This window comes from Onychostoma macrolepis, chromosome 13 (genome assembly GCF_012432095.1).
Source record: "Onychostoma macrolepis isolate SWU-2019 chromosome 13, ASM1243209v1, whole genome shotgun sequence".
Lineage (NCBI taxonomy): Eukaryota > Metazoa > Chordata > Actinopteri > Cypriniformes > Cyprinidae > Onychostoma > Onychostoma macrolepis.
Window position 1 is genome coordinate 15,116,924 of NC_081167.1, and position 14,432 is coordinate 15,131,355.

General features: G+C 35.4%; 1 protein-coding gene and 1 long non-coding RNA gene across 3 annotated transcripts; one reads left to right on the top strand and one right to left on the bottom strand.

Moving 5' to 3' along the window:
- The first annotated feature begins 278 nt into the window (after nucleotides 1-278).
- LOC131552577 (uncharacterized) lies at nucleotides 279-3,109 on the top strand. Of its 2 annotated transcripts, XR_009274014.1 has the most exons (5): nucleotides 279-664; nucleotides 1,136-1,186; nucleotides 2,161-2,262; nucleotides 2,367-2,422; nucleotides 2,612-3,109. It is a non-coding gene; the product is annotated as an uncharacterized LOC131552577 (long non-coding RNA). The 2 variants fall into 2 exon arrangements; XR_009274013.1 differs by lacking the exon at nucleotides 279-664 and having other exon boundaries at nucleotides 852-1,186.
- Nucleotides 3,110-7,099: 3,990 nt separating this feature from the next.
- Nucleotides 7,100-12,096, bottom strand: LOC131552339 (phenazine biosynthesis-like domain-containing protein). Its single transcript, XM_058796032.1, has 9 exons — nucleotides 11,820-12,096; nucleotides 11,595-11,691; nucleotides 11,351-11,449; nucleotides 11,158-11,267; nucleotides 10,484-10,513; nucleotides 10,310-10,398; nucleotides 9,875-10,050; nucleotides 9,638-9,700; nucleotides 7,100-9,477 (listed from the first exon to the last, which is right to left on the bottom strand). Exons 1-9 carry the CDS (start codon nucleotides 11,901-11,903, stop codon nucleotides 9,365-9,367), a joined length of 861 nt encoding a protein of 286 aa, XP_058652015.1. The 5' UTR covers nucleotides 11,904-12,096; the 3' UTR covers nucleotides 7,100-9,364.
- Between the last annotated feature and the right edge of the window lie 2,336 nt (nucleotides 12,097-14,432).

A 14,432-nucleotide genomic window follows, 5' to 3' on the forward strand; every position in this document is an offset into this window, starting at 1 on the left:
ATGTTGTTTAATATGGGTTATGCTACTTTGGTTTATTAGGCTGTTGTTCATTACATGATACATTAATTGTAATAAGCTAGGTGTTTATAAACTTGTTCAAGCTTGACGCCATTATTTTCTAATATACATTTCAATTCCCACAAGGATTTCAACATCATATCTGATACCAATGAAGTATTTACAGGCCATGGATGATGACGTCGAGAATGTGTGGATGACAGGATTTTTCAAGCCAACTTAATGAGAAAAAAAAAAAAAAAAACACGTTTATTTGTGTTTAAATTCAAACAACACAGACTGAACCTGATTGGTTCCAGAGCCATTGAACGGCTCTCATTGGTTCGTATGATAATGAGCTCGCAGCAGAGAGCTTCGTAAATCAAATATGATGTGCGTGCAAATGTCCCTTGATTGTGAATATAAGTCTAAATTTAAACAGTGTTATATTATATAGAGTGATCGTGTCTCTTTAGGGCGCTTGGAGGAAACGCAATTCATATGGATTATTTTGGCGATGTTTTTTTGCGATGAACTTTTTGAAACGTGAACATCTTTGATGAATCTTTTAATCGGAGGAACATAATTCTCTCAGATTTCATTAAAATATCTCCGCTTTTCTTTCGAAGATGAACGAAAGTCTTAGATGGTTTGGAGCATCTTAAGGGTGAGTGATGGCAGAATTCAAATTGTTTTGGGGGAACTATGAAATTAATTATAAAATATGTAAGGGATAATTAACGGCTAGCTGTGCATTAAACGATTTGAATGCAGGACGTGGAGGCGAAGAACCACCCGACGCGAGTGCATTCAAATCGTTTAATGCACAGCTAGCCGTTGATTATCCCGTTTATGCCATGGTCATTTGCCAGCATTCACATATTAAAGATGTTAATAATATTTGTGCTGCAATATTTGACCGGAACGATAAAAATGACGGTTATTTTCGTCTGTATTACTATTCAACTGTAATTGTATGTTACTATGGTTACCAATGTTTATAGGAAGCGCATTAATATAGAACGTGATTAAACTGACCCGGAACTACCTGTGCGGTTCAATCAACACCTGCCAGCCAATCAGAATCCAGTATTCAGACAGACCATGACATAAAGCGGTATGTTCTTATTTTTACCAGCTTCTACAAGCGTGTATGGCGTCTGGCTTCAGAACCTCACTGTGACTTCAGGTAAGATTTGTATTTAATTAACGTTATTTGTCTGTACCAGTCATGCTTTTGACACATGCATTGGCAGAAAAAAAAAAAAAAAAATTAGTTAACATTAACATTCTTTTATTTGCAACATAAAGTACCGTATTGTCCCGAATATAAGACGACCCTGATTATAAGACGACCCCCCTTTTTCCAGATGTACCTGTTGGAAAAAGGCTTTTTGAAAACCAAATCTTGGTTTTTTTCTCTCTCTGTAAAACACATTTATTCTTAAATTATTTTCATTTTGCATATTTTTCCAATTCTAATTTTTGTTTTGAAAGTATGGTAAATACTGGTAAAATGTACCAACAATGACATGAATTTTGATATACCATTGAAATAACAGGTAGCCCATCTGAATTATATAACAATTAGGTTATCCAACTCATAGTAGCCTACCAAAATGTTATTATCAGTAGACGTGAAATCTTATTGCAGTCTTCAAATCTGGGTACTGTCTTATGTTTTAAAATCACTTACAGAGGAAGTTTGGTCCCATCAGGCTAACATGACAGTCACGATCATGCTGCTGTAAGCTTTTCTTTTTCATTTGTTTTCATTCGCGATCTTTACAGCACACATTACATTACATATTTCATGGCACACTCGTTTTATGGGTTTTTGGCGCCACCTATTGTTGTGGGTGTATTATTGACATGTCAAAGTCTAGACCCCGAATATAAGACGACCGCATTTTTTCAATGTATTTCCAAGGAAAAAACATCGTCTTATATTCGGGTCAATACGGTATATATATTTCTGATTTCCTGAACAATTTGGCTTCATTGTAATGAGGTTAATGATCTTTGAAAAACCATGATTATGAACATACAATTACTTTGTCTTGAGCTGATCAGCAAACTGTGGTAGTGTTGGTTGATTGGTGTCTATATTTGTTCAAGCTTGACAACCTTATGACTTTATTTTCTATATATTTCTCATTACAGATAAGAACAAAGATTAAATTGTGAGAAGGGTTGCTTATAAAAGCATACAGTACATCTGAAACTGCTGAGGCTGGGAAGGTTTTTGACTATATTTCCGACCAGGTACATTCTTCTGTCATTCTTAAATAGAAAACAAATCATCAATCATCATTTGCCTTTTTTGTGTGTGTGCGTGTAAGAAATATTAACATTTGTTGTTTTATTAGATCAGCTGCTATAGAAGACAAAATGAAATCTGTGTGCAGAGACAAGCAAAGGAATAGTAAGTATATTTTAATGTCGTATCACCTCTGTTATAGAGATTTTTGAATCAGGCCTAATAGAGGGGGAATTTTGGAAGAAAAACGTTAGCGAAGTGTCCATTCCAGGTGGCTAATTTGTGCTTCTTTTCAGTCATTCATGTAAAAATCTGTTATCTAATTTTGTTTCTGTGTTTTTTTTTTTTCTAAAGCTGCAAGACACTACTGACTAGGCTGTGCCCAGGTCACCGGAACCTGCGACGACACTCAGCTCCATTGGCCCTTAGTCTGCGCCTTCAGGTCCACCAGCTCTGTCTCTGTCAGTCGGACCCCAGATGTCGGCAGCCACACCATCTACATCTTGGCTCCTCCCTCCCTTGACTCCGCCGTGTATTGTCAGCACTGGGATGCTCTGGGTCTGTGCCATGTGCCAAACACCATCTAAGCCGCCAGGGCATCATCGCCATCCTTCCATCACCATCCCTTCACCACATCCTGCCATCATCCCGCACCTTTGCCTCTCACCATCCCTACACCATCTCCTTGTCCACCTCCAAAACCCCCTCCATCCCTCCCTATTCTGTTGCTTGAACTTTATCATCTTCAATCTTTGCATACACATCTATTCACTTTACATGTTTTTTTTTCTTCAGAAAATTGCATTGTAATTTTTATTTATTCATTGATGTAAAATTCTTTACTTTTCAGTAATACAGGTCTAACCGAAATGTTCTACAAATGGATAAGATGGCTCTTCCATATCATGAAGATGGCATTTCAGTCTTTTTTTCATTTATGTTTTTTGTATAATGTTTTAAAATGTACTTGAGTATGTTTGTAGTAATACAAAAATACTATAAACATACTCTTATTTCAAGTGCATTTTTAATACATTTAATAGTATGTTTTTTTTGTTTTTCACCAAAGTATATATGCTGCTGTACTTTTTTTAATGTACTTCATGAATATTTGTAATGTACACAATATATAATACATTAAAGTTTTCTAAATATCAAAGTGTACGTGTGTGTATATATTGAAAAATATAATATTAATAAATATAATATACTAGTAGTGTACTGCTAATGCATTTCTAATAAGCTGAAATACAATTTAAATGTACTTGAAGCACATTAAAACGATGCTTTAAATATACCTTAGCTGTAGTTCATGAAGTATTAAAAGTACATTTTAAATGTATTTTTAAAAATACACTTAAATTGCACTAAATATACTTAAAGTGGTTCCAATTTAACACAATTTCAATATATTAAATATATTACAAATAGATTAAAATTGAACTTAAGCATATATTGAAATACACTTAATATACTTAAAGTTGTTCCAAAATAATACATTTAATATGCAATTAGTACAGTATAATATAAATATATTAAGTGTGTCTGAAAAAGCACAATTTAAATATATTTCTTTTTCACCTGGGATGACTTTGAACCAAACAAAATGATTTTGGTTTTGTTCTACACTAAAAGATTCTGCTTTAACCATATTTGTAATTCGTTTAGACAATTTAACAGAGGTCCTAAGCATTTTTTACTTTTATGCTGCAAGGGAAAATACAGCTGAGTATCATCCGCATAAAGATGGAAGGACACTCCATATTTCTCAAAGATAGCACCCACTGGCAGCATGAATATAGAGAATAAAACTGGAGCAAGAATTGAGCCCTGTGGCACCCCACAAGCAAGTGGGTGTGATGACGAACTATGTTGGCCAATAGAAACACTAAAGGATAAAAGTTTTGTTGACCAGAGAGCGAACGTTAATTAATCCCATTCTGATCGGCGGGGACTCGCAAGGCAAAGGATGAGTTCGGTTCAGTAGACGGAGAACACCGTGGTTAACTCCTCCACCGTGAATCTGGGGAGAGATGGGGCGCGCGGGTGCATCCAGGAAGCCGGGAACAATCGGACGAATCCACCGATAGGGCTTCTCCAGCGAGCATCTCAAGGATGATCAGAAGAAATGGACAGCACCTGAGTCAAATATATGAGTGTCACAGCAAAGGGTCTGAATACTTAGGACCATGTGATATTTCAGTTTTTCTTTTTTAATAAATCTGCAAAAATGTCAACAATTCTGTGTTTTTCTGTCAATATGGGGTGCTGTGTGTACATTAATCAGGGGAAAAAAAGAACTTAAATGATTTTAGCAAATGGCTGCAATATAACAAAGAGTGAAAAATGTAATGGGGTCTGAATACTTTCCGTACCCACTGTATGTATATATATATATATATATATATATATATATATATATATATATATACACACTGATAAAAATGATTTTATGGTGAAGTAAATACTACAGAAAAACAAATGCAATTTCTACATTAAATAATTTAGTTCAGGCAAGAATTTAAATAAAAGAGTAAATTCAATATTAGTACTCAATTTAAGCTTGTAGAATTTAAAGTTTGAACTTATAAGTATATTTTACTTGGAATTGTTTGTTATTTTTACAAATATTGTTTAAGTAAATATCAACATCATGATCCCATTGTTCCCATCATGCACTTGGGCATGAATAATTAATACGTTTTTTTTTCTTCTGTTTTTGAGATGTATTTACACTGTTTTATGATTGCTTTTGTTGTTAGGTGAAGTAACTTGCTGTTTTGTGACATCTGGAGTTCATTATTTACTCAAAATGACCCATTCATACTCAAACACCATTTACTGATTGCCACCGTCATTGTGTATCATGTGCCAAGTATTGAGGTCTCTGTGCTCATTCAGTTAATAACTATATTGAATCAACATATTACCAATAACCAGCAGTCTACTTGCTTGTAACTTAACCACATGCTTTATAGTTTTGTTTTTTTGTTTTTTCAGTGCTATGTTGTTTAAGTCAGTTTACAAATCGTGACTGAGTGAAATGTACTTGAGCATTGTAGGGTAAACTTAAAATAATTAAGTAGAAATTACTTATCAAACTCTACCTGGCCACGTTAAATTTACTTATTTCCTTTACTAATTTTAGATAACTTAGTTAAAGTAGATTTTACTTAATTCCTTATTTAAATTTTACTTAAAAAATATTTGTGCAAAAACTTGCAAAACAAAAATTAAGTAAATTTAACTTATTTTTTTCAGTGCAGTGTTGGGGAGTAACTAGTTACATGTAAGGGAATTATGTAATTTAATTACAAAATAAAAGTAATTGTAATCAGTTACAGTTACTGAGAATTTTTTTTTAATTAAATTACAGTTACTTATGAAAATGTTAAGGATTACAAAGGGGGTTACATCTGATTTTTTTCACACAAACTCCCACATACAGATTTAATTGATTTCTTTCATAAATTGCAGTAACTGCTCTAAAATATGCAACACCAATGTTTCAGGAGTTTAGAACATGCTTATTCGATAACTCTTTTATTTCCTATATGGGTTTATGTATAGCTATGCTTCATTTTTTAAAGATTAACCGTTTTTTTCCAAGGCATTGTTAGATTCTGATTTTGCAGTGGCTGTGCTTGAAAGGGGACATTGATCTTCCACAAGTTGGTATGATTCTTTAGGGTCTTCATGAAAGGTCTGCAACATACATTGATTAAAATTCCTCAGTGTTTGTGTAAAACAACACACTTTTTACCTTGCTCTGTTCACAGCGACTCATTTTGGGGCAAGTCCCTTTAAATGCTAATGAGCTCCGCTCACCTGCCCCTTTCTTCCGTGGAAGAGCAAAGGCGATTTGCAAATAATCATAAAAAATATAAAGTGTCAGACTTGCGTCTTCTGGAGGTGCAGCTGGATCACGAACAATGGATACTGATCTATCCTTCAGTTTGAACTTTTTAACCAAACCTGCCTTGAATTGTCCCTCATTCAGAAAGCAGTGTGGAATAAAATTATTTGTGGAGACATAAACAAATTTAGGTGTATTTGGTGGCGCATTACCATTTAAAACAAAACTAATGCACTGCGTCTTCAGTGGCTCTGATGTCTTATGTTCTTCTACGTCACAAAACTACAAAACACCTGCATTGCTTACAAGACATTGTCGCTACAGCTGTTCGAGCGTGGAGAAAATGATGGACTTCGTACAACTGGCTGAGGTTAAAAATATGCTAATATTGCACAGTACTTCAGCAGTTGTGGGTGGGGCCTGAGCAACATGACATCATACTGCTCATAAAATCAAAACGGCTTGATAATTGAGACTGTTTAGGATTTTGGGGGATTAAAAAAAGGGAATGAATGGATTTTTATCATTTTAGGGTGGTTGTGTCCACATACTGCTAAGACACATTTATATGCAAACACCATGTAAAAGTGAATTTTGCATCCAATGTCTACTTTAAAATTGAAATATAATCTTCATTCAAATGATAAAGGATTTTCAAAAGTCTGACAGAAATCAGTGTTGAGTACTACTGTAAGGTTAACCCTGCCTGCTTTACATGTTTGAAAATGATTAACAGTTGAAAACATTAGAAATTTAGAAAAGTAATCAAATGTAATCAGTTACATTACTTTAATAAAGTAATTGAAAAGTTACATACTTATTACATTTTAAGTAGGGTAACTTGTAATCTGTAACCTATTACATTTCCAAAGTAACCTTCCCAACACTGTATATATATATATAACATTATAATTTAATATTGAAGGGGAATTTACAAGTAAGACCCTCAGACCAGGTGTGTTGAATGAAGACCAGAAGTCAAGAGATTCGACCAAAAATGAAGAAAATTTACTTATAGTTTGCGGTTTCATCAGCAGAAGTCAACTTCAAGACACACAATCGAGTTCGTAGGCCGCTCTGCGTACAATTAACAAACACCAGCAATTATACCCTAACAGAGGCTGCTAATTGCATCAATGCTTAAGTCATCAAAATTCTGATAGGTTCTAAAACCTAGATAAACTTAGACAATCTCCACATATGGACGTACACGCTTCAAACATATCTCCATCAGATTGGGCAGACGTCAGCGATCAGGGATCATACAAGATAGGTGTCTTCCGGACACCTATTTTTGGTCAGGATGGCGGCAGCTGACAGAGACAGTCTTCTAACACACAGAGAGAGAGCTACCAGCACACATACATACACACAGAGCACTTATCAGAACTTCAAGGCCGCCTATAGCCCAAGCTAGAATTTTATCAGTATGGTTCATTACACACACACTATGAAGTCATCATCTTAGAGAGTAGAAGTACAGCATAAAGCAGGATTCTTTAATATCTCATATTTAATATAAGTGCACATAAGGTTACACATTTCACTCTTGCCATAACTTGATTGATAGTCAAACAAGAAATAATGTAATATCAGTATGAAGGATACGGCAGCTCGGCATCCACTCCTTCAATATAATATTAAGTATTTTCACATCTAGGTGGAAAAAGTTGTAATTTGTACTACTGTCTGTTCAAAATAAATGAAAAGAAACCTATCATAGTAGATTTGTTGCTTTTTTTCCCTGTTATACCGAAATCGTACCGAACTGTGACCCCCGAAGCGAGGTACATACCGAACCGTGACATCTGTGTACCGTTACACCCCTAATATATATATATATATATATATATATATATATATATCAATCAGTGTTGGGTGTAACATGTTAAAGCGTTACTGTAATTAAATTACTTATCCACTGAAAAAGTAAAGTAAGGGATTACTGTTCATTTTTAGGTAATTTAATTACAGTTACTTATAAAGTACTTGCGTTACATACTGTAAATAATTTCAACAGTTCTAAAATCAATATTGAATTTGAAATCTAAATTTACAGTCTAAAGATAAAATTGACTGCAGCGTCTTTAACCCTCTGCGCGCCAGCGCGTTCACTTTCAGTTTTTCTTGATTCACAGAGAAACCTTAAATACTCAGATACAGATAAGACTAAAATCAATCGAATTTTAAAAGGGCCTGCTTTTATTTGTGTACACCACTGACAATAACAACAAAACATTGTGCTTTTGTAAAATAAACAAAACAAACCGGGTGCGTTTTCTGCCGTCTGGGTGTCCGTGAGCAACTTTCATACTCGTGGCTTCGTAAAATTACAGTTGACAGACTGATGTCACATGGACTACTTTGTCGATCATCTTGGTACTTTTCTGGACCTTAATTGTGTAAGGACCCTTGCTGTCTATGGGAGGGTCAGAGAGCTCTCAGATATCATCAAAAATATCTTAATTTCTGTTCCGATGATGAACGGAGGTCTTAGGGGTTTGGAACGACATGAGGGTGAGTAATTAATGACAGAATTTTAATTTTTGGGTGAACTGTCCCTTTAAGCTTTTTGGTTATTCAGATATTTTGCCGAGTATTTCTATTTGTTAACCAAAAAAGGTTACAATTTTTATAAAAAGCTTAAGTATTACAGTTATTTTAAAGCTAAAATGTTAAACTATTCTATGTTTGACTCAAATTTAAAGAATGAAGAGTTTAATTTCTATTGTCTATGCTTTAAGGTTTATAGGGATTTTAAGATGTAGCCTAATAAGCGATTTGAATAATTAAGTTACTTATTGAGTAACTAAATTACTTTTCAGACAGTGTAATTAGTAAAGTAATTTAAATACAATATTGATGATGTAATTAGTAATAGTAATTAATTACTTTTTCAAAGTAACTTACCCAACACTGATATATATATTCAACACTAAACCAGTTGCAGTATTGCTGTTTGTTGATAGCATTTGCATTTTTACCTATTGGTATTTTCTAGTAAATATATGATTTCTCGCTTCAGTTTCTCCCTATGACTGTAAAATAGACCATTTTTTTAATATTCTGCAATAAAATGTATAAAACATCCATTTAGATCTATAGACTTTTAAACCAAATATTTATTTTGGCACGCAAGTAACCACATTTGTCCATTCAGTGAACGAAACATCAATTTGCAGATCTTTAAGAAAATTGACTTATTTCCATTAAGCTATTAACACATTCACTGAGAAGGTTTTTCAGGTTGTCTAGATTTTAAGAGTTCCCTGGAGAACGATCTGTGCCCGACCACTGATGTTGAGTCGACCATCATCCCTGATCTCCAGCCCCAACTCTCCTCCACGACTGGAGCACTGGTATGCTGGAAAAACAAATAGGAGAGAATAGAACCTTTTTGTACATTTTATTTGTAATTTTTTAGTTTTTTTTGGAGGGAACTGTTTAATTAAACCATTTATGTGAACTAATGGGTCCTTTGATTCTTTAGTAGAGGGGGGGAGGGAAAAAGAAAAGGCCTTTACCCAACATTTTCTTTTTGTTCAGCTTTTCAGACCAGTAGGCAGCAAGAACTGTATGCGCAGACCCTTTTAAAGCATGAAGAGAATTCATATGAAATTTATGGTGACTATAATTGTGCATTTCCACTTCTAACCTATTGAATTCATGGTTTTGCATTCACATGAGGAAGCTTCTACAGATTTCGCCACATGTATTGTAGGTTGCTGCATTTTGAGAATTATGTGATAATTTCAGCTCACCACAGACTGGATCTTCAAGGACCCCTACCCAAGGAGCAAAGTAACGGGAATAGAAATCATATCCAGGTTGTGCGGTCGGAGCTCCCTTCATTGTAACAATGACACCTTTAATCTTCGCAGTAGATTCATTTTTCAGCAGGGCTTCTGCTTCAGGCTTCAAAGATGTAAGTTCAGATCTGCAAACAACAACCAGTCAACAACCTTGCATGATGATCTAGATACAAAAATCAACTGCCTTTTTGGACAATATTACCAACATACCATTAATTGTTGTCTCTTGACTGTTGCTTTTAAAAAAAAGTTTTAAATGTACTTGGCACAAAATTAGCTTCTCTCTCTTGACATTTTTCATCTAATTTAATATACACAAATACAAGACCATTCTTAATATAATTTTCTTCCTTTTCAGAAATGCCTCTGGATGTCCAGCAGTACCTGTCGCATGTGTCAGCAAGACAAATCATCAGGTTCCTTGTGCTTGGACTGCAGCACACATCCTGAATGGGTGCATCTCCTACTACGGCCTGAAAATGCACATAAAAGCTTGTTTTTCCTTATGTCATTTAAAAAAATCTAACATAATGTTAAATTACTCACTGGCTAACTTACTTTCAAAAGATCCTTGATTTCATGTTGATCCTGCAAATAAAACATACAAAACTACTTGATTTATCATGAGAGGCTATACGTGGGCCTAAAAGGTACAGTTAAGTGGTTTCAGTCATTTTTATCCGACAGAAATTTTTTTGTCAAACTTGGTAACTTCTCTTCCTCCGTAGCTCATCTCACCTGTGGCCTCCCTCAAAGCTCGATATTGGCGCCCTCCCTTTTTTTCCCTGTACATGCTTCCTCTGGGTTCCATTCTAAGAAAGAATGGGGTGTCTTTTCATTTCTATGCTGACGACACCCAGATTTACTTGCCTATTAAGAAAAATGATCCCTCAGCACTTAGTACTTTACTAAGGTGCTTAGAAGAGGTCAAAATCTGGCTTGCTCAAAATTTTTTAACATTAAATGAGGATAAAACAGAGGTGATTGTTTTTAGTTCTATACTGATCATTCTCAGGCTACCACCCTAGATCTGGGCAGCTTATCGGCCTCCAGATCTTCTCGGGTGTGAAATCTGAGCATATCTCTTCTGTGATTGGTTCCAGTTTTTACCAACTCCGCTTGTTGTCTAAAATCAAACACTTTTTAAATTCTAAATAAATGAACTTGAACTTGATGAGAGGCTATATGAGTTTTGTTGAAGAAAGGGTCCACAAGGTGTGTTTTGGTCATACCTGGGGGTTTGGTTTGTTTAAGGGAAAGTCCATTATTAGAGATTCTTCATGCTGACGCACATAAAGCTCCCCACTCAACGTCTCAAACACCAGTACAGGGTTGACATTTTCTGTGTGATGACATTGTGATTTTAGAATAGTCACAATCCATTGTCTTTGGTTAAATATTAATGTAAGAACAAGTGTTTCTTACTTTTCATGTAAAAGAGCACTGCTGCTGAGGCCAGTGTTGCATGTCCACATAGTGGGACCTCAGTTGTGGGAGAAAACCAGCGTAATCCAAACTTTGTACCTTTCAAAATACATAAAATACTTTTACAACAAATGAAAGAGTTTTTTGTATGTATAATAAAGAAAGAAACAGCTTTCCACCAAGTGGAACTATTGTAGATACTAAAAGGTATGTATAAGTACTAAAGCAGACATGTAAATCAGACCTGAAGAAAAATCCATAGAATTCCTTCTTGTGATGAAAGCAGTCTGTGATAAATTCATCTCAGCAGCAATGCTCTGATAAAGATGATCTCGTAGCTCCTAAATGTATTACAGAGAAACATTTTATAATATTATAAAGTGCAAGCACATTTAGATTTTGAATAAATTATCTATACACTGTGTAGATAACATATATAGAAGACTGTCTTATGTAGTGTAATACTTACATTCTCTATGAGACATACTGCAGCAGGATTACCTTTAAAAGGCACATTGGTAAAAGCATCAACAGTAAATATTGGAATTTCCATTGATTACAGCTCTTCAGCTCTTGGGTTTTTTCTTGCATCAAGTATTTTTAGAGCTGTATTTGAAATCAAGTTAGACTTTGACCCTAATGACATAGCAGCTCATTTTAACTTTAAAGGTACAGACTCAAGATTTTGAAATGTCTTTTTAGACTGACTTTTTACTGTGATGTGATCTGTAAAATAGAGTGGAAGAGATTATAATGGTAATTTATTATTTAAAAAAATAAAAAAATAATTATATATATACAGTGGTGTGAAAAAGTGTTGGCCCCCTTCCTGATTTTCAATTTTTTTGCATGTTTGTCACACTTTAATGTTTCAGATCATCAAACAAATTTAAATATTAATCAAAGATAACACAAGTAAACACAACATGCAGTTTTTAAATGAAGTTTATTATTATGAAGGGAAAACAAAATCCAAATCCACATGGCCCTGTGTGAAAAAGTGCTTGCCCCCTAAACTTAATAACTGGTTGTGCCACCCTTTGCAGCAACAACTGCAATCATGCGTTTGCGATAACTGGCAATGAGTCTTTCACATCGCTGTGGAGGAATTTTGGCCCACTCTTCTTTGCAGAATTGTTTTAATTCAGCCACATTGGAGGGTTTTCGAGCATGAATGGACTGTTTAAGATAATGCCACAGCATTTCAATTGGATTTAAGTCCAGACTTTGATTTGGCCACTCCAAAACCTTAATTTTGTTTTTCTTGAGCCATTCAGAGGTGGACTTAATGCTGTGTTTGGAATCATTGTCCTGCTGCATAACCCAAGTGCACTTGAGCTTGAGGTCACAAACTGATGGCCAGACATTCTCCTTCAGGATTTTCTGATAGAGTGCAGAATTCATGGTTCCATCAATTATGGCAAGTCATCCAGGTCCTGAAGCTGCAAAGCAGCCCCAGACCATCACACTACCACCACCATGTTTGACTGTTGGTATGATGTTCTTTTTATGAAATGCTGTGTTGGTTTTACGCCAGATGTAACGGGACACACACCTTCCAAAAAGTTCAACTTTTGTCACATCAGTCCACAGAATATTTGCCCAAAACTCTTGGGGATAATCAAGATATTTTTTGGCAAATGTGAGACAAGCCTTTGTGTTCTTTTTGGTCAGCAATGGCTTTTGCCTTGGAACTCTCCCATGGATGCCGTTTTTGCCCAGTCTCTTTCTTATTGTTGAATCATGAACACTGACCTTAATTGAGGCAAGTGAGGCCTGCAGTTCTTTAGATGTTGTTCTGGATTCTTTTATGACCTCCTGGACGAGTCGTCTTTGTGCTCTTTGAGTAATTTTGGTAGGCCGGGGACTCCTGGGAAGGTTCACCACTGTTCCAAGTTTTCTTCATTTGTGGATAATGGCTCTGACCATGGTTTGCTGGAGTCCCAAAGCCTTAGAAATGGCTTTATTACCCTTTCCAGACTGATACATGTAAACTATTTTGTTTCTCATCTGTTCATGAATTTCTTAAGATCGCGGAATGATGTGTTGCTCTTTAAACATGCTTCACTTTGTCAGACAGGTTCTATTTAAGTGATTTCTTGATTCAACAGGTCTGGCAGTAATCAGGCTTGGGTTTGGCTAGTGAAATTTAACTCAGCTTACTAAAATAATGTGGTTAATCACAGTTCTTTCATGATTTAATAGGAGGGGGCAAGCACTTTTTCACACAGGGCCATGTGGGTTTGGATTTTGTTTTCCCTTCATAATAAAAACTTCATTTAAAAACTGCATGTTGTGTTTACTTGTGTTATCTTTGATTAATATTTAAATTTGTTTGATGATCTGAAACATTGAAGTGTGACAAACATGCAAAAAATTAAAAAATCAGGAAGGGGGCCAACACTTTTTCACACCACTGTATATATATGTATGTATATATATATATATACACATACATACACATATATATATATATATATATGTATGTGTGTGTGTGTGTGTGTGTGTACAGTGGGGGATTTGATCCCCTGCTGATTTTGTACGTTTTCCCACTGACAAAGAAATGATCAGTCTATAATTTTAATGGTAGGTTTATTTGAGAGTAGGTTAAAAGGTTTAAGAGAGTGCTCCTAATCTCAGCTTGTTAACTGTATAAAAGACACCTGTCCACAGAAGCAATCAATCAATCAGATTCCAAACTGTCCACCATGGCCAAGACCAAAGAGCTGTCCAAGGATGTCAGGGACAAGATTGTAGACCTACACAAGGCTGGAATGGGCTACAAGACCATCGCCAAGCAGCTTGGTGAGAAGATGATAACAGTTGGTGTGATTATTCGCAAATGGAAGAAACACAAAATAACTGTCAATCTCCCTCGGTCTGGGGCTCCATGCAAGATCTCACCTTGTGGAGTTTCAATGATCATGAGAACGGTGAGGAATCAGCCCAGAACTACACGGAAGGATCTTGTCAATGATCTCAAGGCAGCTGGGACCATAGTCACCAAGAAAACAATTGGTAACACACTACGCCGTGAAGGACTGAAATCCTGCAGCAAGGTCCCCCTGCTCAAGAAAGCACA

Bases quoted from the DNA above. Each gene is read 5' to 3' on its own strand.
- LOC131552339 (XM_058796032.1), bottom strand. From the start codon at position 11,903: ATGGAAATTCCAATATTTACTGTTGATGCTTTTACCAATGTGCCTTTT. The intron at 11,268-11,350 runs GTAAGAAACACT...GTCATCACACAG, and splicing joins AGTGCTCTTTTACATGAAAA to AAAATGTCAACCCTGTACTG. The intron at 9,701-9,874 runs GTGAGCTGAAAT...ATGCTTTAAAAG, and splicing joins CCTTGAAGATCCAGTCTGTG to GGTCTGCGCATACAGTTCTT.